This window comes from Anolis sagrei, chromosome 1, assembly GCF_037176765.1.
Source record: "Anolis sagrei isolate rAnoSag1 chromosome 1, rAnoSag1.mat, whole genome shotgun sequence".
NCBI lineage: Eukaryota > Metazoa > Chordata > Lepidosauria > Squamata > Dactyloidae > Anolis > Anolis sagrei.
The window spans coordinates 195,098,171-195,125,992 of NC_090021.1; the positions used below are offsets into that span (position 1 = coordinate 195,098,171).

Consider the following 27,822-nt stretch of genomic DNA (forward strand, 5'->3'; position numbering starts at 1 on the left):
GTCATAAATTGCAAATACTTTTGCAAGCCAATTAATCTGGAATTTGTATTTGGGTTCTGTGATGATGTCCTCTTAGATTGAATCATACATATTCTTTTAGCAAAATTCTAAACACCTGTAGAGTAAAAAAAAAAAAAGGTGCAGTTTTGCTTTTGGGTTATGGTAAAAGTGTTAACTTTCAAATTGAAAGCAGCCCAAAGGTATTGCACATACTTTCTAGCTCGATATAATACTAGAAAATTTCTAGACTTTCATAGGACCTGGTAGAAAGTGTTTATAATATTATAAAAATAAATAAAAACATACTTTAAAAAGAGGATACAGTACTCACTCCTCTACATGAGTTTTTGTGTATGTTTGTGCCTTCAAGTCACATGTCAATTTATGGCAATCCCATGAATTTCATAGGCAAGAAATATCCTTAATTACAGCTGCTTATATATAGGATTGTATCACATTTTGAGTACTGATGGTGCATAGATTTATGTATTCACTTCAGTGTAGAAATGCAATTCACGTGTTTCAAGAAATTGCACTACACTTTAGGAAGAGGTGTGTCTACTGAAATCCAGTTGTACAGGTTCTCTAGTCCACTGCTTCTTAAGCTGTGGGTCCCGATCCGAAATGGGGTCCATGTAGCTTAATGTTAGGAGCCCCCAGTGGCACATTGGGTTAAACCCTTGTGCCCACAGGACTGCTGACCGAAAGGTTGGCGGTTTGAATCCATGGAGCAGTGTGAGCTCCCGTCTGTCAGCTCCAGCTTCCCTTGTGGGGACATGAGAGAAGCCTCCCACAGGATGGTAAAACATCCAGGTGTCCCCTGGGCAATGTCCTTAAAGACAGCCAATTCTCTCACACCAGAAGCAACTTGCAGTTTCTCAAGTCGCTCCTGACACACACACACACACACACAAAAGCTTAATGTTAGGGTTATGAAAAAATTAGTAACTGTTAATTGGCATTTGCAAGGCTTAGTAAACAAGCTGATTTTTTTGATGAAGTACAGCTGAAGCATCTTCTGCAGAATCCACGGTAAACACTGCACAACAGATTCATGTAAATGTTTAAAACAGACACTAGATGACGATCAGAACCCTTTTATTGTTATAAATTTTTCAGGATGTCAACACCAGAGGAAAAGATTTGTCTTAACCCCAATGTCTGGCCCAAATCAGCTCTAAAGGCTTGGGAAACAAGAACATGAGGCGCAGTTGCATTAGTGGAAGTCCATTTGTGCAACATTGCATGTCAAAACCATGCATGAAAGAATAAAGCATCAAGAGACATGTTTAATCTTAGAAAAGACACTGAGACCCTTTCCCAGAAGAAGTTGCCAGACTAGTAAAAAAGTCTCAGTGGCTTTTCTGAGATTAAACTATTTTGTTGATGCTGTACGTATTCTTTCACATATAACTCTCTTACTACATGTCTTGTTTTCTTTTTATCCCTGCAATAGGGTCTGGAAGAATTTGATTCACTATTTCCCAAATGCTTGTTCACACTGCACTTTTTCTGACTGTGATTTTTTTATAGACAAACTGAATGAAAGTTTTCATCCTTTTTCAGTCCCACTCCCCTTCTGTTTATTGTAGCTTATTGGTAGGCCTGTTATAAGAATGGCTTTAAAATATGTCTAATTTTATTGTTTGTTTATTTCTGGCAATTTCCTAATTGAATCCTACTTAACAAAGGGAAATTGTCCAGTTTTATCAGCATCTGCGGAAGTCAATAGGATTTTGGTGAAATTCAGCTCATTAGTATGACTTTTTTTTTTGGAGCAGACTTCAACGGATTCTTAAGCTGGGCTTACTAAGGGAAACTCCTTAGTCTTCCAGTGAGTCCAGTTTTCTCATTAGTGCTGAGTCTTATACTCACCTGCTCTTTCATGACACAGCCCAGCTCACAGTAGTAGCTAGTACTCACTTCATTATGCGGATTTTAAAATCTTGAAAAGGGCATTGGATTGCTTCATAAATGTAACTAAGATACTATGATAATGCTTAATTCTGCCTTCATCACGAGGACAAGCAGATCAAAGGAAAAAGAGACCCACACAACATTAATTAAAATCCCCAAAGGAATGACACAAGCAAGCAAAAGCATTGTGAAAAATTCCCCTCCCGACCCCTACTCACAGCTCCAACAACCAAAATGGTGGGGAGGAGGTTGATAGCCTTCCAAATGTCACATACCAAATGGATTTGGCTATGTTGGCATGCTGTTTCCTTGGGCCACAGTGAGCCAAATTCACATGATTATATTTATTTATTTAAGTCTGTAGCTAATTTAATTTCAAAGACTTAGGGGAGGTAATAAAGCAATACAAACAGAAAAACAAAACCTTTTAAAAAAATCTTGACCATACCCTGTAAATACGGAAATATTAGCTGCAGATTGCCCTAGCTGATTACACTAAGCAGGAAAATTAAGAGCTTCAAAATATTTCTAGATGATTGTTTCTGTATGGTCTGATTTAGCTTTGGGAAATATCTAAGCAATTGAGTAACTTCTCAGTCGTCAGTCATGTGATAAAATGGTTTATGGAAGGCTTCTTAGGATTAAAGCTGTTATTGCTATCTCAAATTCATTTTGAAGAAAAGTATATATTGCAATTAAATGTTGCAGAATAGAATACTGTTGTTGAGCTTTCCAGCCAGCCAGCTATGTCATATGAAAGCACGTTTAATTCAACCAGAATATTTATTTCTTATTTCTTCCAGGATATCTAAAAGAACTGAGATATCTGCTATACATGCAATAATGTATACTATTGAAAACTGCTGTGGACTTGTCAATGAAACAACATGTTCACACAATTTTAAGCCTTCTTTGTCATCTGTGATGATCTAGTTGTCCTAGGACACTGTTTCTTAAACTGTGGGTCCCAAACTCAAATGGAGTCCCCTTAGCTCAATATTGAAGTCACAAAACATTGAGCAGCAGTAAAACATTTCTGACTCTTATCATTTATACAAATTTGTTAGAAGCAATTTGCAGTGAACTCTGCAGAAAAAGAAAAGAAAAGAAGAAGCTTAATCTATACTTCAAAAAAGGAGAATCATCCTGTTTAGCAAGCCTTGCAAATGCTGAGTTATTATCAGTAAATTTTCGATATTTATACCTATAATACCTGGGGTCACGTAAACATTTCTTGGGCGGAAAGGGGTCGTGAGTGGAAAAGGTTTAAGGAGTCCTGTCCTAGAAGACATTAAAGACCTCATCACATGGATGAGGTCTGGTGTTGTGATTTGCCAGCCTCTGTGATGAAGCAGGGCAGCAGTGAGGGAATCCTGGTGCTTCAGCCACCAGTTGACGCTTCCCCATCCCATGTGGGAAAGCTCCACAACACGACTTGAGTCTGCTGAAGCCCCATTATTCCTTATGGAACACAGGAAGGTGTTTGTGTTGCTGGTGGCAGCATCCCACTATACTGCTGCCCAGTTCACCCATGGAGCCCCATCAGAAATCACCCTACATTGTCTGATGGGCAGCGTGGGACTCCATGGGTGAACTGGGGCAGAAGCATTCTAGGGACCTCATCACACTAGGGAATGAATTCACTTTAAATCTGGTTGCTGCCTCCTGTAGAATTTCTGGGGTTTGTAGTTTAGTGAGGTGTCTAACAGCCGTACTAAACTACAGGGTGAGGCAGCATAACTTCCTTTTTTAAAATGCGCACCATTCAGTCGGTTGAAGATGTAGCGGAGCGCTAGTGGCAGCAGCATAAAGTTTTGTCCTGACACAGTTCAGTCACCATTATGCGTTGGAACAGTGAGGAGTGTGCTTTTGCTGTTGAGGCCTACTTTTTGAGCGGATTTAGAGTGGCCGTACCGCTCTCCAGATTTGGCCCCTTGTGATTTTTTTCTATGGGGTTTTTTGAAATCCCATGTTTATGTGAACCATCCAAGGACTCTACAAAATTTGAAGACCAAAATCCAGGAAGAAATTGCCAACATAACACCTGCTATGCTGGCAAGAGTCATAACAAATGCCAGAAATCGGTTTACTCAGTGTATGGAGAATGGAGAATGGGGGACGTCATCTACCTAATTTGATCTTCAAAACTACATAAAACAAAACTTTAGGTACATTATAAAAAAATAAATTTTCTGATTAATACAATGGGTTTGTATTAAGTTTTGAAAAAAGAAAGTTATGCTGCCTCACCCTGTACAAACCCTAGAAATCTGCAGGAGGCAGAAACTGGATTGTGAGGGAATTCATTCTCTAGTGTGATGAAGTAGTAGGACACCTCTTTTGTCCCATATGATAAGGCTGTCACTTGTGCATGCACTCTATTTTTAAAAGAAGCCTCATGTGAGATGGAAAGTGGAGCACCTGGGAGAGTCTACAGTGGCTCCTAAAGCTGTAACATGTCCAGAGCAGAAAGTGATCTGGACTAGTTCTGTAGGTCACACACAGCCAAACCTACTGTGATGCCGCATTAGCATTCCCACTGCCCAGCTGGACTGTCCCTTCATTCTCTGTGTTGCCACCACAGCCTCCCTTCCTTCTTCTGTTGGTTGCATGGGCACCTCTACTGATGTCAGAATAGTAGATGCCAGGAGATTGCACAGAGCTCTGTGTCTGGCTGGGAGTGGCGGTGGCAGTGACAGGGAGCTGGAATGTATTTTTATAAAAAAAGAAAAGAAAATGTTATAATGAATACAAGAACTGTACTATTTGGCTAATCTTTACTTGTACTTGCACAGTTTTTCACCTTATAAAATCAAAGGGAGTTATTCAGAGAGACTTAGTTGGCATCTAAATCCAAAGGCAACATATATAAGAAGACAGAACACACACAAAGTGCACCCGTATCCTGCTTATCAGTTGTGTATTATTAAATATAATGATTCGTTTCTGTGTTAGTAATCTTTAAATATTCTTTTTGGGAAAAAACCCCCAAAACCCAACAATTCACTCTTCTGAACAGCTCAGAGAGTCTCCTATTTGCAGGGCAGACTTCAGTCAAAGAGATTCCAGCCTGCCTTTGTACATTCCTTCAGGGCATTTTTGCAAGGGAGGTTGTTGTGCTTTTAAAGGTACTTGATAAGAGACCTGGTGCACCAACCCCAGACCTGCACCACCAACCACCACCATGCATTAGTCTAGAAGGTATTTGGATGTACATGTTCCTGTACCACTCGGTACCACCATTTATCCCAGGGAAATATCTGACCATTTGCAGGATACATTATAAATCAGGATGTCACTACCAGACAATCAGATTTGAACATTCCTTGCATAAAGCCGTTTGCCTTCCGTGCATCCCAAAGGAGTGCATCACTTAGCTGTGTTTATGAGTGGTGATATGCCTGGTTTTCTGACAGCCCTCGGATAACCTGTTGTCTGTTTATCTCATTGTATGTTCAAGGATTTACTGATGCTGCCTCTTTTGGACACGTTTCTTTGTTGTAATTGAAATAGGTAATTTCAAACACTTGATTAATGAGACAAGACATTTAGCTTGATAGACTATGAGCATTTATCTCCCACCCCCCTTCTTTCAGTGTTTTTAGTTGAGGATGTGTGAAATAGAAGTTGATGGAAGTATTTATAAATTGGTTCAGTCCCATATTTTTCCTTATTGTCTTGTCAATTTTGAATCTAAATTTTAGTTTGCACCTCCCAGTGGCAACAACAGCATGATTTGTTCACATTAGGAAGAGACGAAGTGCTATCCTGTTGCCTTTTAAATAATGTGGTATACAAATAAGTTTGTGGGATAAGTTCTTTTGAGCTATTACCTTTGCTGAAAGATGTATTCTTAGTTACTACTAAACCTGTTCATCAACCTTTGGTGTTTCAGCAGTTCATAGAACAAAATATAAGATATAACAATTTAGAAATGTGGCAATGAAGTCGCAATGGTAAAATAAAATTTACAAAATAGGTCAGCATGAATAACTTCTCTGTTTTTCAAAGAAACTGAAACCAAATGAGCAGCTCAGATTATTGGAATATTGCTTATCTCAGAAGTTTGGCCTATTTTGTTGTTGTCGCAAATTGTTTATACGATATGGATGAATAGAAAAGTATGATTCGCTGAATGACTTCATGAAGAAAGAGCAAAGCAAAGATTTATTTTTTTGTGAGGTTAGGATTTTTCATAGCTGGGAAGCAAATAAGACTTCCTCAGTAAGAAATGCATACCCAGAAAATGTGATCCCCAGAAATATGACATTCATCTTGCTTGTGGATTTGAAAAGTAAATTAAAATGTGAATAGGGGACAACCCCTTCTTCAGGGTAACATGCTGTATGATTGGTTGTACGTATGTTTGTAGGATTACTCCCATGCCATGTTGAGTCAACACTAAATTACTCAGGGACATTCTGAACAGGTCCTATATCTCAAGATATGTTCCTAGGTTTTCTGATTTAACCTAGGTAATTTGAGTCCCTACTGCTAGATAATCTGGGATAAACAGAAAACCTGGGATCAGATCCTGGGATATAGGGCCTGTCTGAAAGAGCCCTCAATCAAACAATCAGAAAGGTCTGCAACGTCTGTAATCTGTGATGGCTCATCCAAACAAGGGACTGATTGTGTTGTCAAAGGCTTTCATAACTGTAATCATTAGGTTACTGTGAGTTTTTTGGACAGTATGGCCATGTTCCAGAAGCATTCTCTCCTGATGTCAGGAGAGAATGCTTCTTGAACACGGCCATACAGCTTGGAAAACTCACCACAACCCAAGGGACTCATTGCTTGTTGTAGGGTTTGGGCCTTCATTATTACCAGTGATGTAGGTTTTCTGCACTGTTTTGAATTAGAATATTTCCCACTATAATATGTCAGCAGTGGTTTAGTTTAATATATTTATTTTACTTACATTTAGTCAACAAAGCTACAAAAATAATTATATTAATTTTACATTTTGTATAACTATCTAAATAGAACTACTATTTTTGTTACACGTCTTTGAATAATTTTCAACATATGGTCAACCTAAGTTGATGCTGTCACAGAGCTTCTGTGGCAAGATTTGTTCAGAAAAAAATTGCTATTGCCTTCCTCAGATGCTGAGTGAGATTGACGTGCCTAAAATCACCCAGTGAGTTTCACGGCTGAGCAGGGATAAGCAAAGTTTAAATGTCATAGTCAAACTTTGCATTGTAATAGATTTGAGAACTGTGAAAGCTTTGGGTGTCACTGGACGCTATCTTCCATTGAGTCACACCACTGGTCAATCTAAACGAGTATTGCCGCCTCCCACTGTCAGTGGCTTTCTATTCTTTGTTAGTCCTGCTGGAGATCTCTAAAATTATTCCCTAGTATAATTTTATACTAGGCGAGATCTTACTTCAAAATGAGACATGACTGAATGTGTTCATAGTGCCAGAGAATACAGGAGGCATTCCTCCAAAGATCACAGGAGAATAAACTTTCCATTCCCTGTATTATAAAAAGCCTGATTTAAGATCTCCTCACCTTTGGGTTTGAGAAAGTGGAATAGAAATATTACAAATAAATAATAAATAAATAAATTTGCATGAGGAAGAAAATGCATAATAATAATAATAATAATAATAATAATAATAATACATTTTTAAACAATTGGATACTGTACTGTATTTTAAAACATGTATTTAGGTATTATTTTTGATGTAATAATTACATACCCTCTGGAATGTTTACAGGAAGTTCTTGGCTTCATATTATGTTAATATATGTCATTCAAAAATGGAGAATACTGATAATTTTTGAAATGGGATTTGCACTTTATACTTATCTAGCTTTGATTTGTGTTTATGTTAGATGATGTTATAGAGTCCTATTAAAGCAAGACTGGCCTTATGGGAAGGGAAGACTGTGATTTCTGGTGGGAATATAATCTTCCACAACTTAATAGGAAGGAAAGTAAAAAGATGGTTTTTATTGTAGGGTGTGAAAGTGGGCAGTTTCGTTGTGGAAATGGCCGGTGTATCCCAGCAGAATGGAGATGTGATGGAGCCAGGGACTGTTCAGACGACACTGATGAAGCTGGCTGCCGTAAGTAGTGCAATTCAAAGTGCTGATTGCGACTTGTAAAAACCGTTAGGTCCAGGCTATCTGGGGAATGGTATCTCTCTGTATCAGCCTGCCCTGAAATCCACAGGAAGGCTCTTCTTTTAGTCCCTGTGTTTTTGATGGGGATGTAAGATCGGACTTTCTGGTGACTGTTACTGGGATCTGGCACTCCTTTCCCAGGGAGGCCAGAAGGGCCCCATTTCTACATAACTGTATATTTTTAATAGCTTGTAATGTTTAATGTTATAATCCATTTAAACAGTGATCTTTAGCATGTTTTCATTATGCAGGTTGTGTATCCCTTGTCCAGAATACTTGAGACCAGAAGTGGTTTGGATTTTGTTTTTCCCCCCAGATTTTTGTAATATTTGCATAGACATACTGAGACATCTTGGTTTTAGGACCCCAGTCTAAATATGTGTTTCATATACACCATATACACATAGCCTGTAGCTAATTTTATAAACAACTTTAAGCAATTTTGTGCATGAAACAAAGTTTATGAACATTGAGCCATCAGAAAGCAAAGATGTTACTATCTCAACCACTCATGTGGACATTTTGGATTTTGGACCATTTAAGATTTTTACTTAAGGACTTAAATTGGATTCATTTTTTTAAAAAAATTGTAAACTATCTTGCCAAAACTTATTTATGAACTGCCATTATGATCATGGCACTTCATAAATAATTACTATAGTGACTATGATGAGGACTTAGTCGAAATATTTGGCCTTTTCCAAATATTTAACCATTGCTTCAGGATTAAATGCAGCCTTTTCCGATTTGTTTCACTTCAGATATTTTGGATGGCAATTTTCCTTAGTCCTTGGTTTCTTGTCTACTCTCACTATATTAAGTTTAGTCAGGTTCCATAGAGGATGGAGTTTTAGGTGGTTATCTCAATGACTGCAATCTCTCTGGATCTAAGTTAATATGTCCACTTGATGCTGACGCTAAGGTCTCTAAGGGAGAGCAGTTGTGTTTTGCATCCAATTTTCCTTTAGTTTGTTGTATTCCAAAATCTTGGATTATAATCCAAGATCTCACATTTACTTGGTTAGTATAAGGACTTGCATGCTGGCCTTTGGCCTTTGGCTCTTTGTCATTATCATAGAGTGTGCTTTGTACAATAATTTGAGGATGAAACTTGAGGGATGGAGAGTTTAGCTAGAAATAAATAAAGTCTCCCTCTTTCTCCTATTTACCATATTGTCTAAATATGTCTTCCAATATATCCAGATCAAATGACATGATGAACTGTAATTACTAGGGACCCCGTATATTTTAAAAAAAAATTAAAATAGGACTAGAAACCAGTTCAGTAGCCAGCCCACTTGATTTACCTAATCTCCAGAATGGTGACTTGAAATATTATTTGCTTATTGACTCTAGCACGCCCCACATGTGGAGGAAGTCAATTTCAGTGCCTCAGTGATGGAGAATGCATCCCTCGGTCATGGGTATGTGATGATGAAGAAGACTGTGAAGACGGTTCTGATGAACACCAACAATGCCGTAAGTTATAAGCTACTTTTGACTTTATAACCCACCGGCAGAATATATGCTTTCCATGTGGAAGGTTGCAGGTTCAATCCCTGGTGTTATCAGACATACACTAGAAAGCTTCTTAAATTGCTCATTCAGTGTTAATTTTTGTTAGGATCACTTTGTCACTCAGGTTTACTGTAGAGTCTCCATCTAATCATGTCACTGGATATTGTGTGAAATAATACTTGTATCTATCTAGTTAATTTAATCTTGTTGATCTTACTTAGGAAGTACAATAGGCTTGCTTGTTACATGAGCTTGTTAATGCGTTTTCAGTGATACGTGAAGAGCTTTGAATTGTGCTGGGGGACCCAGTGATGCCTAGAGAAGTGTTTGATTCTCAACCTCCAACACTCTTCAGTGATCCACGTCCACTGGAGGCTCTGCTGGAAGTTGACCATAGAATTGCACTGGAGGCCTAGTGCAATCACTTCTGTAGGCATCACTAGGCCCTCCGTGATTCTATGGAATGCTTTTGCCACAAACCCAAGATATTGTTCATTTCAGATAAGAAAAATAAGTTTCCAGATTATGTTTGTTGTTGCTCATTCATTCAGTCGTTTCCGACTCTTCATGACCAAATGGACCAGCCCACGCCAGAGCTCCCTGTTGGCCATCACCACCCCCAGCTCCTTCAAGGTCAATCCAATCACTTCAAGGATACCATCCATCCATCTTGTCCTTGGTCGGCCTGTCTTCCTTTTTCCTTCCATTCTTCCCATCATCATTGTCTTCTCTAAGCTTTCCTTTCTTCTCATGATGTGACCAAAATACTTCCATCTTTGCCTCTACTATCCTTCCCTCCAATGAGCAGTCAGGCTTTATTTCCTGAAGTATGGACTGATTGGATCTTCTTGCAGTCCAAGGCACTCTCAGAACTTTCCTCCAGCACCACAGTTCAAAAGCATCTCTCTTCCTTTGCTCAGTCTTCCCTATGGTCCAGCTCTCAGATTATATGGTAAAATTGTATTACATGAAGGATCCTAGAATAGAATCCTTGTGTAATGTGCAGCTTTATTGTCAATAAGGGTTATTTCTAGGTGAGTATAGAAATGCAAAAGCATCATTTATTGCCTTTTGTGTCTTTCTATTATATGGGAAGAATCAGAACTAGATTCACAGAATTGTTGTGAATCTATTGAATGGATACAAGTTGAAAGGCTGTTACTTGCCCTGGTCTGTGGGCAGAGTGTACTTTGGCTGTGGTTGAATATTTAGGCTTCTTCTTATTTTTCTTGTGCTTTTTATGAGTTTGCTAAGGCAAGCAAATTCTGCTCACTTTCTGGGAAATCATTTCCCTAGTTTATGATGCAGCTCTCACTTTGAACTATTCCCTAATGATAAGAATTTAGGATTGTCCTTATAGCTCTTTCTAGAAGAAAGAGAAACTCAGCTTGTGCTTTGTCCTTGTCACCCTTTAGGCACAGGTTACAGCCAGTAGTAGTTACTTATCTACTAAGAAATTAGTAAAGGGCAAAATCCAGTGCCATTTTAAAGACCTATTTGGACTATATCATGGCCCTTGCTTTACTTCTTCATGTGTGCACATTAACTCAGTCTGTGGAAAGTAGCTTTAAAGCAAAGTCCTATTCCTGTTTAAGGTAATTTGTAGGAATATGCACCATTTGCTTCCTTTGAACAATAACTTGAATCTCACTTTTCAGGATAGTGCATGGTACATCTTTGGCAGTTGGGGAAAATGGCTCAGAATTACTACATTCACCAATTTAAAAATAACTTTATTTTCATTGTATCTCATACAATGAAATTAGATGCCATTCCTAATCATATTATATATGTACAAATTACAAAACAAGCACTCATCCTTCCATATTCTAATTCCTGTTGCACATCTCAGTGTGAAACCACAATATAGTCACAGCTCTAGGATAAAAGCTATCTCTCAGTCTATTTCTTCTTGCTTTTATCATTCTAGTTATTATTCATAGTTATAATAATCATGGTTATGTGTACATGTAAAGACTTATACTTACTGTGACATATCCCTATATTCATGCTGATATCACAGCCTGATTGGGTTCCTGGGCCTCAGGGTGACCTCTTAAATGTAGACCTGCAACTGTATTGTTCTGCGGGTGCTTTATAGTAGGAATGACCTGGTTTTTTATTAGACTTGATAGAGACATCCATAAGCAGTTGTCCAAAAGAATAATTAATGTAGTTTTTCTAAGATACAGCAAGGCAACACATTAGCCTATATCAGTGGTTCTCAACCTGTTGGTCCCCAGGTGTTTTGGCCTACAACTCCCAGAAATCCCAGCCAGTTTACAAGCTGTTAGGATTTCTGGGATTTGAAGTCCAAAACTTCTGGGGACCCACAGGTTGAGAACCACTGCTCTATATGCATAAAACAGTGGAAAAGTGTATGTGCTCTTGTGCTTTGGGGGTGACAAGTTGAAAAATAATTGTACCTGCTGCCCCGGGATGTACTTTTTATGCTTTTTTAGACTACTTACTGAGAGATGCCCAGAGATCAAAGATCTGTTGTCCTGAGTGTTGTACAAGTGTAATAAAAAGTCTGCACTCTAGAGGATTTATAGCCTAAATAAACAATGACGCTTAACATGTAGCTGAGAGGCACAAACAAAGCAAGCTATAAAAGGCAGTTAAAGATAACCAAATCATCCGAAGATTACATCTTCACTGGAGCATTCCTCCTTCTTCATATTGATGGCCACCAGGTTCCGTGGTGGAAGGATTTTAGATAGATGATTACTGATGTTATATTATTTTGGAGTTGTCCTTTGTGAAATATAATCACAAAGGATTATATTTTTGCTCGTATCCATACTTTTTATGGTAGTTACTTTCTGTTATTAAAGGGTGGGTACTTATGGAAATCCTTCTGGAGTGAGTGTAGATTTAGAAAAAATATGGTTAAATGTCTAAACATATTTTTGGAGAAGACAATGATGTTGGGGAAATTGGAAGGAAAAAGGAAGAGGGGCAGACCAAGGGCAAGATGGATGAATGTTATCCTTGAAGTGACTGGCTTGACTTTAAGGAACTGGGGATGGCCATGGTTGACAGGGAGCTGGTCCATGAGGTCACAAAGAGTTGGAAGTGTCTGAACGAATAAACAACAACAACAACATGGTGAAATTGGATATACTTCTGATTATATTCATTTTCCCCCTGTTTCCGAACTTTATTTTCATGCATATTTTACCTGGAATATATTAGGACACCTACAGAAATGCTGCCAACTGAGGAGCACATTTCAGCGTTGAAGATTCAAGGGCTTACATAAAGTTTTTCTTTATGTCTTGTGACAACAACTCTTCATGTTGCATTAAATAATACATTTGAAGCTGAATTTTATTTCTGGGATGGTTTATTAAATATTTTAAGGGTTCACTATTAAAAAGTTGCATGGGTCTTTTCTGTTTCCAATTTACAAAATAAATTCATATATTTTCTCAAATGAAAGATTGGGAGGAACAAGCTGAATTAGAGAAATACTGATGGTCTTTTACATATAAGCGATGCATTACTAAATAGACTTTTTCTTGCAGCTGGTCGGACATGTTCCAGTCAACAGTTTACCTGTACAAATGGGCAGTGTATCCCAGGCACATACAGGTGTGATCGAGTAAAAGATTGCACAGATGAAACAGATGAAAGAGGCTGCCGTGAGTACTTCTAAATCTTTAGCATTGGGTTTCATCCTGTCTCTTTCTAGCCCTTTTAATCAATTTGTCAGATTAAGAGGTTGGTTGATGGACATGAATGGCCACAATATGCTTCTTGTTATCAAAATTTCATTGCAGATTCTTTCACAGATTAGTGCTGGTGCGCTCATAACAGTTACATTGTTTTGGGATTTAATAACTGCACAATTGCTATGTAGCAGGACGTGGTTTATGAGAATTCATGTCTTCTCTTTCTCTCTCTCCTTGGGTAGTGTTAGGAGAGATCACAGCCCAGAATTAGCATTAGCAGTTTGGTTTAGAAAGCCAGATTTATTGCGTTCAGGACAAAGGAGCAAGATAGAGTAGAGCAGTAAAATATAATGCTTTCATCACCTAACCAGTGCAGTGAGTAAAACAAAAAAAGTTCCAAAAATCCATTTTTGTGCAGGCCTATTATAATGGAAATTAAGCATATTTTTTATTTATTTGGGATTTTCTTTGTGAGAATTTGGGGTTGCAGAAAATGCCTGTTTTCCTGATTGGATAAAGAAACTAACAAGGTTGTTTCTGAGATGCATGGACATTTCAGTCATAAATGTTTAGGATCCTGGGAGTAGAATAAAGAGAATAGAAACTGCAGGTAACTAAAACCAGCCTGTAGATCTGTTGTCCCTGGAGTCCAGCCTTCTTGAAGTATTTGTTGACCTACATTTTGACATAATGGAAAGGTAGTTACAAAATAGAGTATGGTGGCATTTTTTAAAAAATATATTCTAAAGCTATTTCCAATTTGCTCTTCTGGTATTCCTAACAAATAGTAGTGTGGATGAGGGTTTGGCTTGTAGTTGAGGGTTTGCCTTGTTGGTTATGCGAGGCTTGATTTTTAGTGTGAGCTGCTTTTATTTTCTATTTACTTATTTACTATATTTATACCCTGCTTTCTCTCACCTGGAGGGGAATCAAAGTGGCTCACAATATAGAAAAATTCAATGCCACGTATACAACAGGTAAAAAGTACAATATATCATATACAAAAACTGAATAAAAACATATAAATACTATAAACTGTTAAAAGCCATAAAACCAAGTCAGAGTCGTCATTTCTGTTGCTACAATTATGTCAGTTCTCCATTTCACTTATCCAAACGCCTGCTCACACAGCAAGGTCTTTACTCTTTTCCTGAAAACCAGGAGAGAGAGGCCAGTCTAATATCACTAGAGAGGGAGTTCTATAGCCGAGGGGCCACCACAGAGAAGGCTCTGTCTCTCGTTCCCACCAGTCAGGCCTGTGAAGGGGGTGGGACTGAGAGTAGGGCCTCCCTGGCAGATCTTAATGCTCTCATCGGTTCATAGGGAGAGATACGTTTGGACAGGTAAGTTGGACTGGGACCTTTTAGGCCAAATCTGATTTCCCAGTCTCTCTAGAGTCTCTCTCTTGAGAGAGAAAGCAGGTTATAATATACTATAATATTATAGTATAATGTTATAGTACAATGTAAAATATAATATTAATATTGTGCTATGTTAATAATATAATATATTGTATTTTCATTTTACTTGTAAGCCGCCCTGAGTCCCCTTTGGGGTGAGAAGGGTGGCATATAAATGTCTCAAATAAATAAATAATAATAGTAAATAGTTTATCAGTAAATAGGTAAATGGATGTGGAGAGAAATAAACTAGGATCTGAACTTTTGGAAATAGCTATGGCTCAATGCTATGGAATCTGGGGAGTTGTAATTTGGTGAGGAATCAGCTCTCTTTGGCAGGGAAAGCTTAAGATCTTGTAAAACTACAAACCTTATGATCCCATAGTATTGAGGCATGGCAGTTAAATTGATGTCAAGCTGTATTAATTGTACAGTGTATATGCTCTCAAGGTGTTAGGATAATGTTTACAAAAACACACGAACCACGCATGTACAAAAACCTGTCCTAACTAGGCTTCTCTGAAGTGTTTGTTTAATTTAAAAACCCATTTTCAGTCACGTCAGTTAAGTAGACCTGTCATTGCTGGAGGTGGTGGGTGTTTTGCACTGCTGTATATGGGTCCTGGGGTTAAATCTTGATCACCCTTTAGTAATCCATGAGCCAATAAAAACTCTAGGATTGTTACAGACTGGTGTACTCAGCCTTGGACTAAGAAAATCCCTCATATCTTTCAACAACAACCACTATGGCTAATTAAAAGCTTAGTGTTGACAAACCTTCATTCACTGAACAGTGCCTTAAAGGTAGTAGTGCTGTATGAGTTATGACAACCTGGAGGGCAATGAAATTCAAAACTGTGTGCTAGTGTACTAAAGATCATAATGATTAGGATAAAAGTAGTGTAATACCCAAGCACCACAGTTACTTTCATATGGACTGTTTGTATGACAGTCCTTGTTCATAGTCAGTCCCTTACTATAACCAGTTCAATATATCTCCCAAATGAAGACATTCGGGTTTGGAAAAAGCTGCCTGTCAGTTCACAAATGGGATATAACAAGGAGCTATAACAAGGTCCACTGAATACTGTTCACAAATCAAGCAAGACATACAGTTCTGCAGTGCATCAGAGTAAGGGCTTCCCAAACTTGACCACTGATGCAACATTTTGAGAAACATTTTAATAAAATGTTTTTTATGATTAAAAGTTTTAATAAAATACACTAGCAGAACATTTTAATAAACTCTTCTAGCACAAGCCGGGATACCTTAGTGTTTTGAGCATTGGGATGCAATTCTGGAGACCAGGGTTTGAATTCCTGCTCAACCATAGAAACCTACCTTGAGGAAGCCACACTTTCTCAACTTCAGAGGAGGGCAAAGGGAAAATCCACTGGGCAAATCCTGGCAAGAAAAACACTAATAGGTTTGCCTTAGAGTTGCCATAAATGTGACATGACTTGAAGATCCATAACAACAACAAGCAAAATAGGAAGGAGTGGTTTCATCTGTCACATTCACAAGTGGAATCAGGTTTTGAAAATAGGATCTATGAGCCAATGCATGAACTTTATTTAGGGCAGTGGCTCTCAAACAGTGCTCCTCCAGATGTTTTGGACTTCAGCTTCCACAATTCCTAACAGCTGGTAAGGTTAACTTCCTCACCACATCATAGGTCTGGGGTGTCAGAGGCCCAACCATGACACCCCTCTGGGGTTGAGAAGGGCAGTATACAAATATCGCAAATAAATAAATAGCTGGGATTTCTGGGAGCTGAAGTTCAAAACACCTGCAGGAGCACATTTTGAGAAACACTGATTTAGGGCAAAGGAATTAAGCATTGCCTTAAAGGCAATGCTGATATTGCCATGAAAAAAAGAAAAAAGTTGAATGTAAATAATTTAGAAAACAGCTGAAAGTTAATTCATTAGCAGAAATAGGACAAGATCTGGGGTGTCATAAAGACAGAGGCTTCTTGTACTTCTGTAGCTGACTCTGAGTGCAATCATGATGCAGTAATTGAGCATTTTTGAATACTGACTGAAACAGGGATAGTAAAGTCTCGTGAGGAGTAGTTCTGTATCTTTGAATTCCAAAGCTACAGTATTTTACAGATGAATTAGGAATGCCTGAAGGCAGACCTCAAGAAATAGGTGGGGTTTTCCCTTGAATTAGTATGCAGATAGATGTTTGTATGACAGTTGAACCACCAAAGACAATACTTACATACTGATATGACCAAATGAGGAGATAAGTAAGAAAAGGCTGTATTCATAAACATCGAGGCTAAATCTGTGGCCCACAACTTGTTTTTCTCCAGATACCGCTTTTAAGGTAAAAGGCATTTTCTCTTTAAAAATAACCTTTATTTACTAATTTTTACACATGTTTTTAGTATCTAATTATGATTTTCTTTGCAATTATTTGTGCAAATGAAAATGGGAAATCTTCTTTAAACAGATAATCAAATTTGGATCTGTGATCAACATGCCACCCTAAGAGGCGGCTGGAATGTGAGCTCTGGAGACTGCACAGATCCTATCAGTTAAATTTCAGCTGATAAGACCTTCCTTTTAAATTTTCTTTTGACTCCTGTGCTGCCTTCTGAGCCATATTGGAGGACTGTCTTGATCTTTCCTTTCAAAGAAATGGTGCCCCAGGCTTTTCGCTGATCAGATGCTGCATAAGAAAAGCATGGGAGGAGGTCTCAGAGAGATACCAAGAGCTTAGCTACCTAACAACATTCCACCCCACCCTCTCCCCCTTGGGTTGCAATCAGTCTCTGATGTGACTTTCAACATATATGCAAATCACCCCCCCCCCCCGGTGTACACTATACCAGTATCTAAAATAATATTGTCCTTATGGAGATTTAAAAAATCATGGTGATGGTCCCGATTAAGGCCTTACACTTATTGTAGCTGAGTGTCTTCAAGTTGTTTCCAACTAAAGGCAAACCTTTGGCAACCTATAATGGGATTTCTTGGATGTGTGACAGGTCCTAGATCACTCAATGGGCTTCCATGGCCAAACGTGGAATCGGACTCTTGTCTCCACAGTCGTGGTCCAATACTACACCTCACTGAGATGGCAAAGCATAACTCTCCAGATGTTGATGGCATCCAACTCTGGCTGGCATCACTGGGGTGAAGTGTGTTGGGAATTGCTCCTCAGCATTTGGCTGGCCATACTTTGTGGCCTCTATGTAATATGGAGACAAAATGTAGCATCTCTGTAAGGAAGGCATACAAGAACTATTTAGGAATTGGGGATGGGGCTCAATAGTAGGGAAACCCTACTATTTTTGTAACAAATTACTGTATGAACTACTAACCCTTAAGCAGATTACATTCTTGACCCTGAATGAATGTATTGATGTCCTGTCCTTTGCTTCCAAGTGGGATCACGTGAAGCCTTTATTTGTAAAGTTCTTAAGTGCCCTGTGGAAGAAAATCTCCTGTAACATGCCAGAGAAGGGGGAGAATTGAGATTCCTTATGGGTCATGTTTTTTTCCTTGATTCATTGGGACAAGAAATGTGGTTTGAGACCACAACACCGACTGTCATATAGGATACTTTACTGCACAACCAACTGAAGATCCTTTGTGTGCTTGAAGAGTTAAGAATGGAATTAACATTGTTTTCCTCAAAGCATTCTGAGGAATTGCTAAGTCAGTGCTCTTGGACACTTTTAAAATTCAAAGCAATATGCCTTAGTCAATAGTGTCATGTGTCCAATATTTTTTCTTTTTATAAAAAAAGGCATGCATATAGGGTTGTTGTAGATTTTTTTCAGGCTATATGGCCATGTTCTAGAGGCATTATCTCCTGACGTTTTGCCTGCATCTATGGCAAGCCATAGATGCAGGTGAAACGTCAGGAGAGAATGCCTCTAGAACATGGCCAAAAACCCCCGAAAAAACCTACAACAACCCAGTGATTCCGGCCATGAAAACCTTCCTCAATGCATGCATATAGTTTTTTAAATTAAAAAATCCTCATGGAACTGACAAGGAACTGACAAAGGTGATGAAAGGATGAAATCTGAAAATGACAAATGTTTCTGAAGACATGAATGCAATATTTCCGAGGTTTTATTACACACTGTCTAAGAAAGATACAAGTCCTTTGGAGGAAGAGATAATAGATTTCTTCTCAATGTGTAGAGCTTCCTGAGTAGAATCCTTACTGAATGAGTTCCTTGCATCTTCACAGGAGTAAGTGATAAAAGGAATTATAACATATGAGAAAACTCTGACAGAATTCTTAAATGATACAGAGTCTTTAGTCCCCAGACTACTTCTTCTACACTAGAATGCTTTGCAGCATGTCATGTTATTCATGAATTTATGTAGTGTCTGCATTTTAGTCATCAGAAGTCTGGACAGAGACCATTTCATATGTTAAGACTTTGATACAATTTTCTAAGCAATGCAGATGCAAAAGTAATTCTAATGGATGTTCAAAAAATGAAAAATAGTGCATTAAGCTGGATTCATCTAAGGTAGGAATGGGCAGGAGAGTGCTGGTGGCCCTCAGGGCCCCATGGATTATTATTATTATTATTATTATTATTATTATTATTTAAAACTCACCTCCCTCATTTTTCTCTCCAAAGTCCTCTCTTGAATGTGTGGTGGGCATTTCTGCTGCGTTTGAAACCCTTTCCTCTCCCCAGATGATAAAACATTTTGCAAAGTTATTCCATCCCCCTCTCCCACAAATGACCTACAGGACCATGTGGGATGTTTCCACTATATTTTAAGTGGCCATGAACCAACTTGGCCTTTGGGGAAGCCGTTTTTGAAAAATTAATGAATAGAAAGTAACTTATTTTAAAAATGTTTTTCTGGGTCTAAATGTATTTATTTATTTATTTTCCATACTTGTATACCTCCTTTCTCAGCCTTATCGGCGACTCAAGGCGGTTTATAACAAGCCAGTACACATAACAACAAAATACAAATTGAACATTAAAACAGTATAAAACCACAATAGAAGCAATAAAAACAATAAAAACCATAAAAACCAGCATCGTTATCATCAGCGTCTCCTAGTTAAATAACGTTGTCCAAGTTCAATTATCGAGTGATTCCATTGCCTATGTTAGTTACTCTGCCCCAGATGGATCCCCCAAAATGTTGGAAATGCCCTTGCTGAAGTTTGCCCATGCCTGCTGTAGAGAGAGGCAGAGAGGAAGACATTGAGAAGATGTTGAATGTGGAACTAAACCATTGAACTTGGTCGTGGTGAACCCATGACCAAACAAAAAGTATGACCCAGCTGTGTTGATCTCCCTGGATGTAAAAGAAAACGTTCAATATTCTTACTGATTCATCTATTATACTGCATCCACCCTCCCTTTGCTGGACAAAGTTTTGAAGAATCCCCCAGCTAGCATGATTACAGACCAGTCCTTTCTTTTACTTAAGTCCCATTTAGCTCTAAATTCAATGAGATTAATTCATGAGTGCCAAAAACATCCACAGCTCTGGTTCTGGAGGATCTTCTGATTCAGAAGATACAGATGTTTACCAGGCAAAGGAGAATTCAAAATGCTTCTCCTTCTCCCATTGTTGGGCTTCATTGAAGCTGAACCTTTTCCACTAAGAAAAGAAAGCCCTGTTTGGATTAAACCTGTATTACTGCATTGCTTCTCCTAACCCAAGACAATAACAGTGAAGGCCAACAGATTAAAAAGAGGATCTAGCAGCCTCAGGCAGCTTAGTTGCCCTTATTTCTTCCTGCCTTTTTTGTTATCACCAAAACCTGAGATGTTCCCATAAGGAATTGGATTAGGGTTCTGGTTACCCTCAGGCATTTTAATTTTATAGTATCATGCTGTTGTTCATTTAATTTAGTTGTATTCGTTTTATCTTCAGTTACTTGTTTTATTTATTACTGTACCTGAATCAACTGCAAAGGGTGTGTGTAATTTTTGGCCACGTTAAAACTAATAGTGGTGGCAGGAAATAATTGAATGTGTATTATTTATTCCTAGGCAGCTCTCGTTTTCTACCTGCTATTGATGTAGGGTTTCTTTTTCACAATTTCTTTTTCCTTCAAAGGAGTGATTTTAAAATGGAAATTAGTTGCTGGATGGTTATAATTCCTTGAATGTGGAGCAAAGTTCATGAGCAGTTGCAGTCCCCTGTTCCCTCTCCCTCCCCAGAACTCATGCAAAACGCATGCAAGCAGTTGCTTTTGCTCCAGGAGGGTGGGAAGAGCCATATTTTAAGCTGGCAATTGGCTTAAATTGTAGAGGTTGTGATATGATATTTTAGTGTTAATTAAAATATTAATTCAGGAATTATGCACCAAGTAAAAAGTGGAACAAGTGTATCCAAAGCCAAAACCCATTTTACTGCGAATGGGATTAACACCAAGAGGAAAAAAAACCACTCCTGCAAAGGTAAACATTTTTTACAAAGGTAAAAAAGGGGAAAGCTCAGATGAGCTCCCTCTGTCAGATCCAGCTCCCCATGTGGGGACATGAGAAAAGCCTTCCACAAGGATGGTAAAACATCAAAACATCTGGGTGTCCCCTGGGCAACCCCTTTGCAGACAGACAATTCCCTCACGCCAGAAGTGACTTGCAGTTTTTCAAGTTGCTCCTGACATGAAAAAAAAAAGGAAACATCAGATTAGTGTGTTTCAGGCTGGTTCTCGCTTCATATAAAAGAGGATTTTCCTTCCAGATTTATGGTTGCAGTTTTCTCCCAGAAAATTACAGCTAAAATTAAATTTGTAGAAGATCATGCAGAGGGAAGATCACGCATCCCTCTTCAGCTTCAGCGTCCTAAGATACTTCCCAAAGACCATGTGATGAAGTGGTAAGGGTGTTGGTGCTTCACAAAATTCCAACTCCTGGGAGCCATAGTGTCAATCTGCATTAATTTTACAGTGTAGATGCACCCCCCACAGAAGCTGAAGTTTAAATAAGCAATTTAGCTCTCTTCTGGGAATGTGACCATGCTATTTTTATACAACATATGTACAAATCCAGAGTTGTTGCCTGTATTGCCTTTGACAAATAAAGATTGACACCGTAGGCCAGTGGTTCTCAACCTGTTGGTCCCCAAGTGTTTTGGCCAACAACTCCCAGAAATCCCAGAAGTTTACCAGCTGTTAGGATTTCTGGGAGTTGAAGGCTAAAACATCTGGGGACCCACAGGTTGAGAACCACTGCCATAGACTCAGCAAATGGGGACTTCTGTGTCCTTTCCTTACTCTGTTCACTATCAAACCTCAGGAGGGGCTCTTCTTTGTGGTGGAGGGATAGGGAATCCATTGAGGAGGTGGGATATGGAATCTACCTGATAAGGAAGAAGCTGGTTTCCTCTCTGGAAGCACTGGAAAAAGTCACTTGCAGATACAGTGCATTTTCATTTTTATTCCCTGGTATAATAATCTTTCTCACTAGTAAGAAGTAGGATCAGCAAAAGCAAACCTTTCCAGGGTTTGACAGCTACTGAGGGTGTTCTTTAATAGGATGTGGAAAGCTAAAGAACAGCACTCAGCTCCTTATCTTTTAAAAAAAAGAGATATAAACATATGCACTAAGCTGCACTTATGAACATATATGCCTCCAAGAAAATGCTGCTCAGAGTGTATAGAAAAAGGAGTGTTGTTAGGTACGCATCTTGCTTTTAATGGCAAGGTACTTCATTGCACTAGAGAATGAATCCACTTTAAATCCAATTTCTGCCTCCTGCAGAATTCTGGGGTCTGTGGTTTAGTGGAGCTGTAAAAGGCTCCTCCCGAAACTACAAATCCCAGAATTCTGCTTAGGCAGAAACCAGATTTAAAGTGGATTCATTCTCTAGTGTGATGAGGTCTTGGGTGTGTACCTTTTCTAAAAGTTAGAAGGTACCCCCTTTATACTTTGGAGAAAAATATCAGGGGCAGGGTTCTTCCTCTAAAGGTTTTCCTTTGCAGACCTTATGTATTTGATGGGTAATGAGTGACGCAATTAGTGTCATAGAGATATTGTGGAGAATATGATGTTTAATAGTACACTCTTCCCCTATGGAATTTGAATTGTGTGTCCTTACTTAGGTCGTTTACTATCTAAATCAAAACCAGTCATTTGTTTATTTTTGTTGACCATCTGTGGGACTGGGCTCAAAGCCAGATATGGCTAGTTGTTATTGTCATTTATTTTTATAGGGCCATTATTGTACGTGGTGCTTTACAAGTAAAAGGATAACAATCTAATTAAGACATGACGCAAGACGAAAAGAGGATGGCAGTGTGGAAGGGGATTAGGTCAAGCAGATACTGCCTCTTCTTCTTTCCCTCTGAGGCCAGGGCAGTTGGGATGGAGGGAAAGCTTTTTACTGGTATCTGGGCCTAGATGTGATGGAATCTGTGCCTGCCTCTATTTTCCGTAATCCAAGCCAACGTTTCTCAACCTGGGAGTTGGGACACTGGGGGGGGGGGGGGGCTGTCAGAGAGGTTGCTAAAGACCATCAGAAAACATAGTATTTTCTGTTGGTCATGGGGGTTCTGTGTGGGACGTTTGGCCCAATTCTATCATTGGTTGGGTTCAGAATGCTCATTGATTGTAGATGAACTATAAATCCCAGTAACTATAATTCCCAAATGTCAAGGTCTATTTTCCCCAAACTCCATTTGTGATCATATTTGGGCATATGGAATATTCGTGCCAAGTTTGGTCCAGATCCTTAATTGTTTGAGTCCACAGTGCTCTCTGGATGTAGGTGAACTACAACTCCAAAACTCAAGGTCAATGCCCACCAAATCCTTCTAGTGTTTTCTGTTGGTCATGGGAGTCGTGTGTGCCACGTTTGGCCCGATTCCATCATTGGTGGAGTTTAGAATGCTCTTTGATTATAGGTTAACTATAAATCCCAGTGACTACAACTCCCAAATGACAAAATCATTTTTTTAGTGGTGGTCACTCCTTGGGTTAGTAGGTGTCTTGTGGCCAAATTTGGCAGCAATTTGCCCAGTGTTTTTTGAGTTATGTTAATCTCACAAACAAACATTACATTTTTATTTATAAAGATTTATATAGTTTCAGTACTTTACACTCTGCTTTACAAGCAAAATACCATCCCCCAAAAATCTAGTTCCCTATCCTTAGGTTTACAATTTAATTAAGACATGACACAAAAGGAAGGACAGTGTGGGAGGGGATTAAGTTCAGCCATGGCAATCGTATTCCAGTGTTGAAGTTTTCCACTTGTTACATATGTAATGAACCTTTCCCATAGGTTTTTGTGCTTCTTATGAACTGCTGTTGTACAATCCCTGGGTTATATCAGGTTGAAGGTGTGGTGGAAGTCGGTCTTAATGATGCATTCCTGCAATTCTGTCTAAGACACTGCACACGCACCATTGTCTGCGGTGCGGCTAACAGCTGTTGCTGTATTGTCAAGATAATCTCATTAGCCTCTAATGACCACCTGTCCCTGATGATTATCCTGCCATTGGCTCCTAAGGTTTTGTTGCTGTTGCCCTGTGTTTATTTAGAAAATGGATTTGGAACACAAGGGGAAAGGCTGACCTTTTCTTTAAACTGAAATGAAACAAAAACCAGATTTTAAAAAATAAAAACCCAATAAATAAATGAATCAGAATGGAAATGATTTTCTCCCAATTAATGAATGGTGAGAAAGATACTTATTAAAGGAAGCTGTGGTGACAATAGGCCTGAGGATTATTTGGGCTGCGATTGCAGATATCAATATTTTAGCTAACTTTGAAGACATTTGGAGGGAGAAGTGAAGGAGAGTGTGGATTTCCCCCCACTTTCGTAATTAAAGAGAGTTTTATCTGTTGGATGAAACTGGATCTTATATTGAAATAATATAACTTGCCTAGGCAAGTGCATTTTCTTGTGTGATAATGGAGCCAAGAAGCAGCGTTGAAGTAGTAGACTGAGCATTGGGAGACCAGTGTTTGCATCCCAGCTTGGATGGTAATCTCATCCTGTCTGAGTTGAAGGGAAAGACAAACCTCTATTCAAATCTCACCTAGAAAACCCCAGAAGTGGGCTCCCATAAGTTGGAATCAACTTCAAAGTACATAACAATAAATGAGAAAGTCTAACTCGTGCAAAAGCAGATGAGCTAGAAACTCTCTTTTACTTTTCTCGAAGAGAACCCTGGAGAGGAGAAAAATAATGTCCTAGTACAGTGGTTCTCAACTTATGGGTCCTCAGCTGTTTTGGCCTTCAACTCCCAGAAATCCTAACAGCTGGTAAACTGGCTGGGATTTCTGGGAGTTGTAGGCCCAAACACCTGGGGCCCCACAGGTTGAGAACCATTGATCTAGTAAGTTCTAGCAAGCTTTCCAAGGTGCTTAAAATCTAGCATTTTCTGTGCACATGAACTGATTTAAAGTATTTACCTTAGCACAAATAATCAGTCAAAGGAGTGCAAAGGACAGAGACACCTGTGACTGCTGAAGCAACCTTCCACATTATGATGACCTCAAAATATACGGGACTAGGGTTTATATCGTTCCCAGTAAGTTTAGCCACCACATCTGAAAGTCCACATGTTCAATAAGGCTGACCTAGACTGTGAGTTCTATTTCTGTATTGTGTACAGAGAAAATAAAATCAAAATAATAGTCTAGCTCATAGATAAGCAGCCTTAAGGTTCATGGGATACAGTTTGTGTTTTACTAGACACCTGAGATCTATCATCTAGAGCCAAAAGGTAGCCAAAGTTGAGTGGAGACATGCCATAAATTAAGGAATAAGCTAATTCCTTTCCATAGTGCTGGAGTTAATGAGTAGGGCAACAATCAATTTTTTTTTAAATACATACAAAACTTTCATTCTGATTTTACTCAAGTCTTCCGTCTGCCCAACAGGGAGGGAAGAGTTTGCTACCATTCTTCTGCAGGGAGGCTAACCTTATTCTAAGCTATGCAAATCACAAAGATCTGATGAGAGATCCCAATTTCTCTTCTGTTGACCTGTTGTCTGTTCCATTTACTTATCTCACCCAGGGTTTTATCAATTTTATCCTCTACATTTGGCCCACCCACTGTGCTTTTACTTCTCTACCATGTTTATGTTTGCATTTGTTTATTTAATATTCTGTTATTTCATGTATTTTTGATATTATTTGCCTGTTTGTATTTTATTTTGCTGTATTGTAATTTGGGCTTAGCCTCATGTTAGCCACCCCGAGTCCCCTTTGGGGAGATGGTGGCGGGGTATAAATAATAATAATAATAATAATAATAATAATTGTCTGTTAACTTTGTTACATCACAGAAGGGATGGGAGACTGCAGTGGATCTAAAGGCATCACATACCCATTTACGGCTTCCCTTGGGACAAACTAGCTGCTTTTGAAAGAGAAAAAAAAAAACAAGAAGGGGTCGAAATAATTACTGTTTGGGAACTCAAGAGCCGTTTGGGATCAGTGTTGTGCAAATAGGGAAACTGCACCCCCTGCAGGCTTTTGGGGAACTATTGCCAATATTTCCCAGTGATCCCAGTGATCATGGAGGGTCTTGGGAAGGCCCTGCAGGAACTGCACCAAAGGCATTCATAGTTTCATGTGGCCTGCAGACCACACAGTTGCTATCCTTGTTTTGGAATAAACAATATTTTTCTTTTGTAGAGTACCCAACATGTGACCAGTTATCGTGTTCTAATGGAGCCTGTTTTAACGCAAGCCAGCACTGTGATGGCAAATTAGATTGCAGAGATGCCTCCGATGAAGCCAACTGTAGTAAGTATTCTATTTTCAGACCCCAGAACCATCAACACACTCAGTAAATAAAGTAAAAGCTGGAATTTCTTTCTAAGATACATTTTATACCTCTTGCATTTTTTCTCAGCTCGTGGATGCTCGAATGCCCAATTTCAGTGTGGAAATGGAGAATGCATCCCTCGTGCCTTTGTTTGTGACCATGATGATGACTGTGGAGACAGAAGCGATGAAAACTCTTGCAGTGAGTTGGTTTTCATTTTGACTTCTTTCATTCCTTGGTGTTCCAATAGTTAACTATCCTAGAATACTGTAAGATTTTTTCTCATCACCTGCTTTCTGGATTCTGTTCTGTCTTCTACTTATCTGTCTTGGTCTGTGTTGCATTTCTCAATTATTTTGATATACGCAGTTTGCATTAAGCACAAATATTGAGTGGCAGTCTTAGAAAATATGTCAATAGACACTGAGTTCTGTTAAGTAGGTAACAGTCTGTATAAAATATGAGAGAACATGCTTGTGAGTTTTGTAGAGCCAAACCTATGTTTTGTAGACATGGATTGTTTCTAGCTGGTGTTCATTTTGAACACTGTTCATTCTAAACTTGAAATTCAGAGATAAGATTTCAGAGGCATCTGGGTGTTAATAAAATAAGTCAGAAGTTGATTTGATGTCAACAAACAACAACAAAAACATTTAACGTGGAATGGAAATTCTTCCTACTGGTTGTCCCGTGTCAGATCAAAGCACTAATCTCCTTTTCTACAGTGTCAATTTATACAATGTCAAAAGAGGGGGGAAATATCACTGAAAACAAGGACATAGTTTCAAATAATACATAGCTGTGCCATATTAGAAGAATAGATGCATATCTGGAAACAATAATATAATTTTAATGCCATTAGAATAACTGCATCTACACCAGGTCCGGGGTAGCCTTCTCAATCTCCTTTCCATGTGTTGGCTGCTGATGAACAAGTTCACTCCTGATGTTTTACTATAAGTTTTTATCTTTAAGTCATATTCAGGGCAGTTCTATACATACACTATAATTTAGTTTGGAAGTGGAGTCAAAGGAACTGGTTTCACTGCACAGAAGCTACACAAACACTCCAGGATCTGGTTTGAGGCTGGGATGCTGATTGTTTGCTGATCGAAACTGAACCCAGGAATTTCACTTGATTGCTGATTGAAACTAAACCCAGGAATCATAGTATCTGCAGAGAGTCAGCCTCTAGAAAATGCAGGGTTTTGTGTTAACCTATCCACTAAGATGTGCTGATAAACATATCCATGCCTTTTTGGGATCAGCAGTGACCAAGGAGAGGAACAAGGGGAGGAATTCCTATGGAAATTATGCAGTTTCCTGTCCTAGGGGAGTAATTGTTTACCTTTTGGCCAAGTGTGTTTTTGGTGTTTTTAAAGCGCTTGAGTACTAGAGGTGCTCCTCATTTTCTAGTCCTAATTTTGAG

General features: G+C 38.8%; 1 protein-coding gene across 7 annotated transcripts in view; it reads left to right on the forward strand.

Moving 5' to 3' along the window:
• LRP2 (LDL receptor related protein 2) overlaps positions 1 to 27,822 on the forward strand; it is a 172,318-nt gene that overhangs the window by 33,041 nt on the left and 111,455 nt on the right. For all 7 annotated transcript variants that reach the window (XM_067471724.1, XM_067471726.1, XM_067471728.1 and 4 more), the window contains exons 2-6: positions 7,891 to 7,998; positions 9,412 to 9,534; positions 13,104 to 13,220; positions 26,261 to 26,371; positions 26,481 to 26,594. In XM_067471724.1, the coding sequence (XP_067327825.1) occupies positions 7,891 to 7,998; positions 9,412 to 9,534; positions 13,104 to 13,220; positions 26,261 to 26,371; positions 26,481 to 26,594 (573 nt within the window). The remainder of the gene's footprint in view (positions 1 to 7,890; positions 7,999 to 9,411; positions 9,535 to 13,103; positions 13,221 to 26,260; positions 26,372 to 26,480; positions 26,595 to 27,822) is intronic.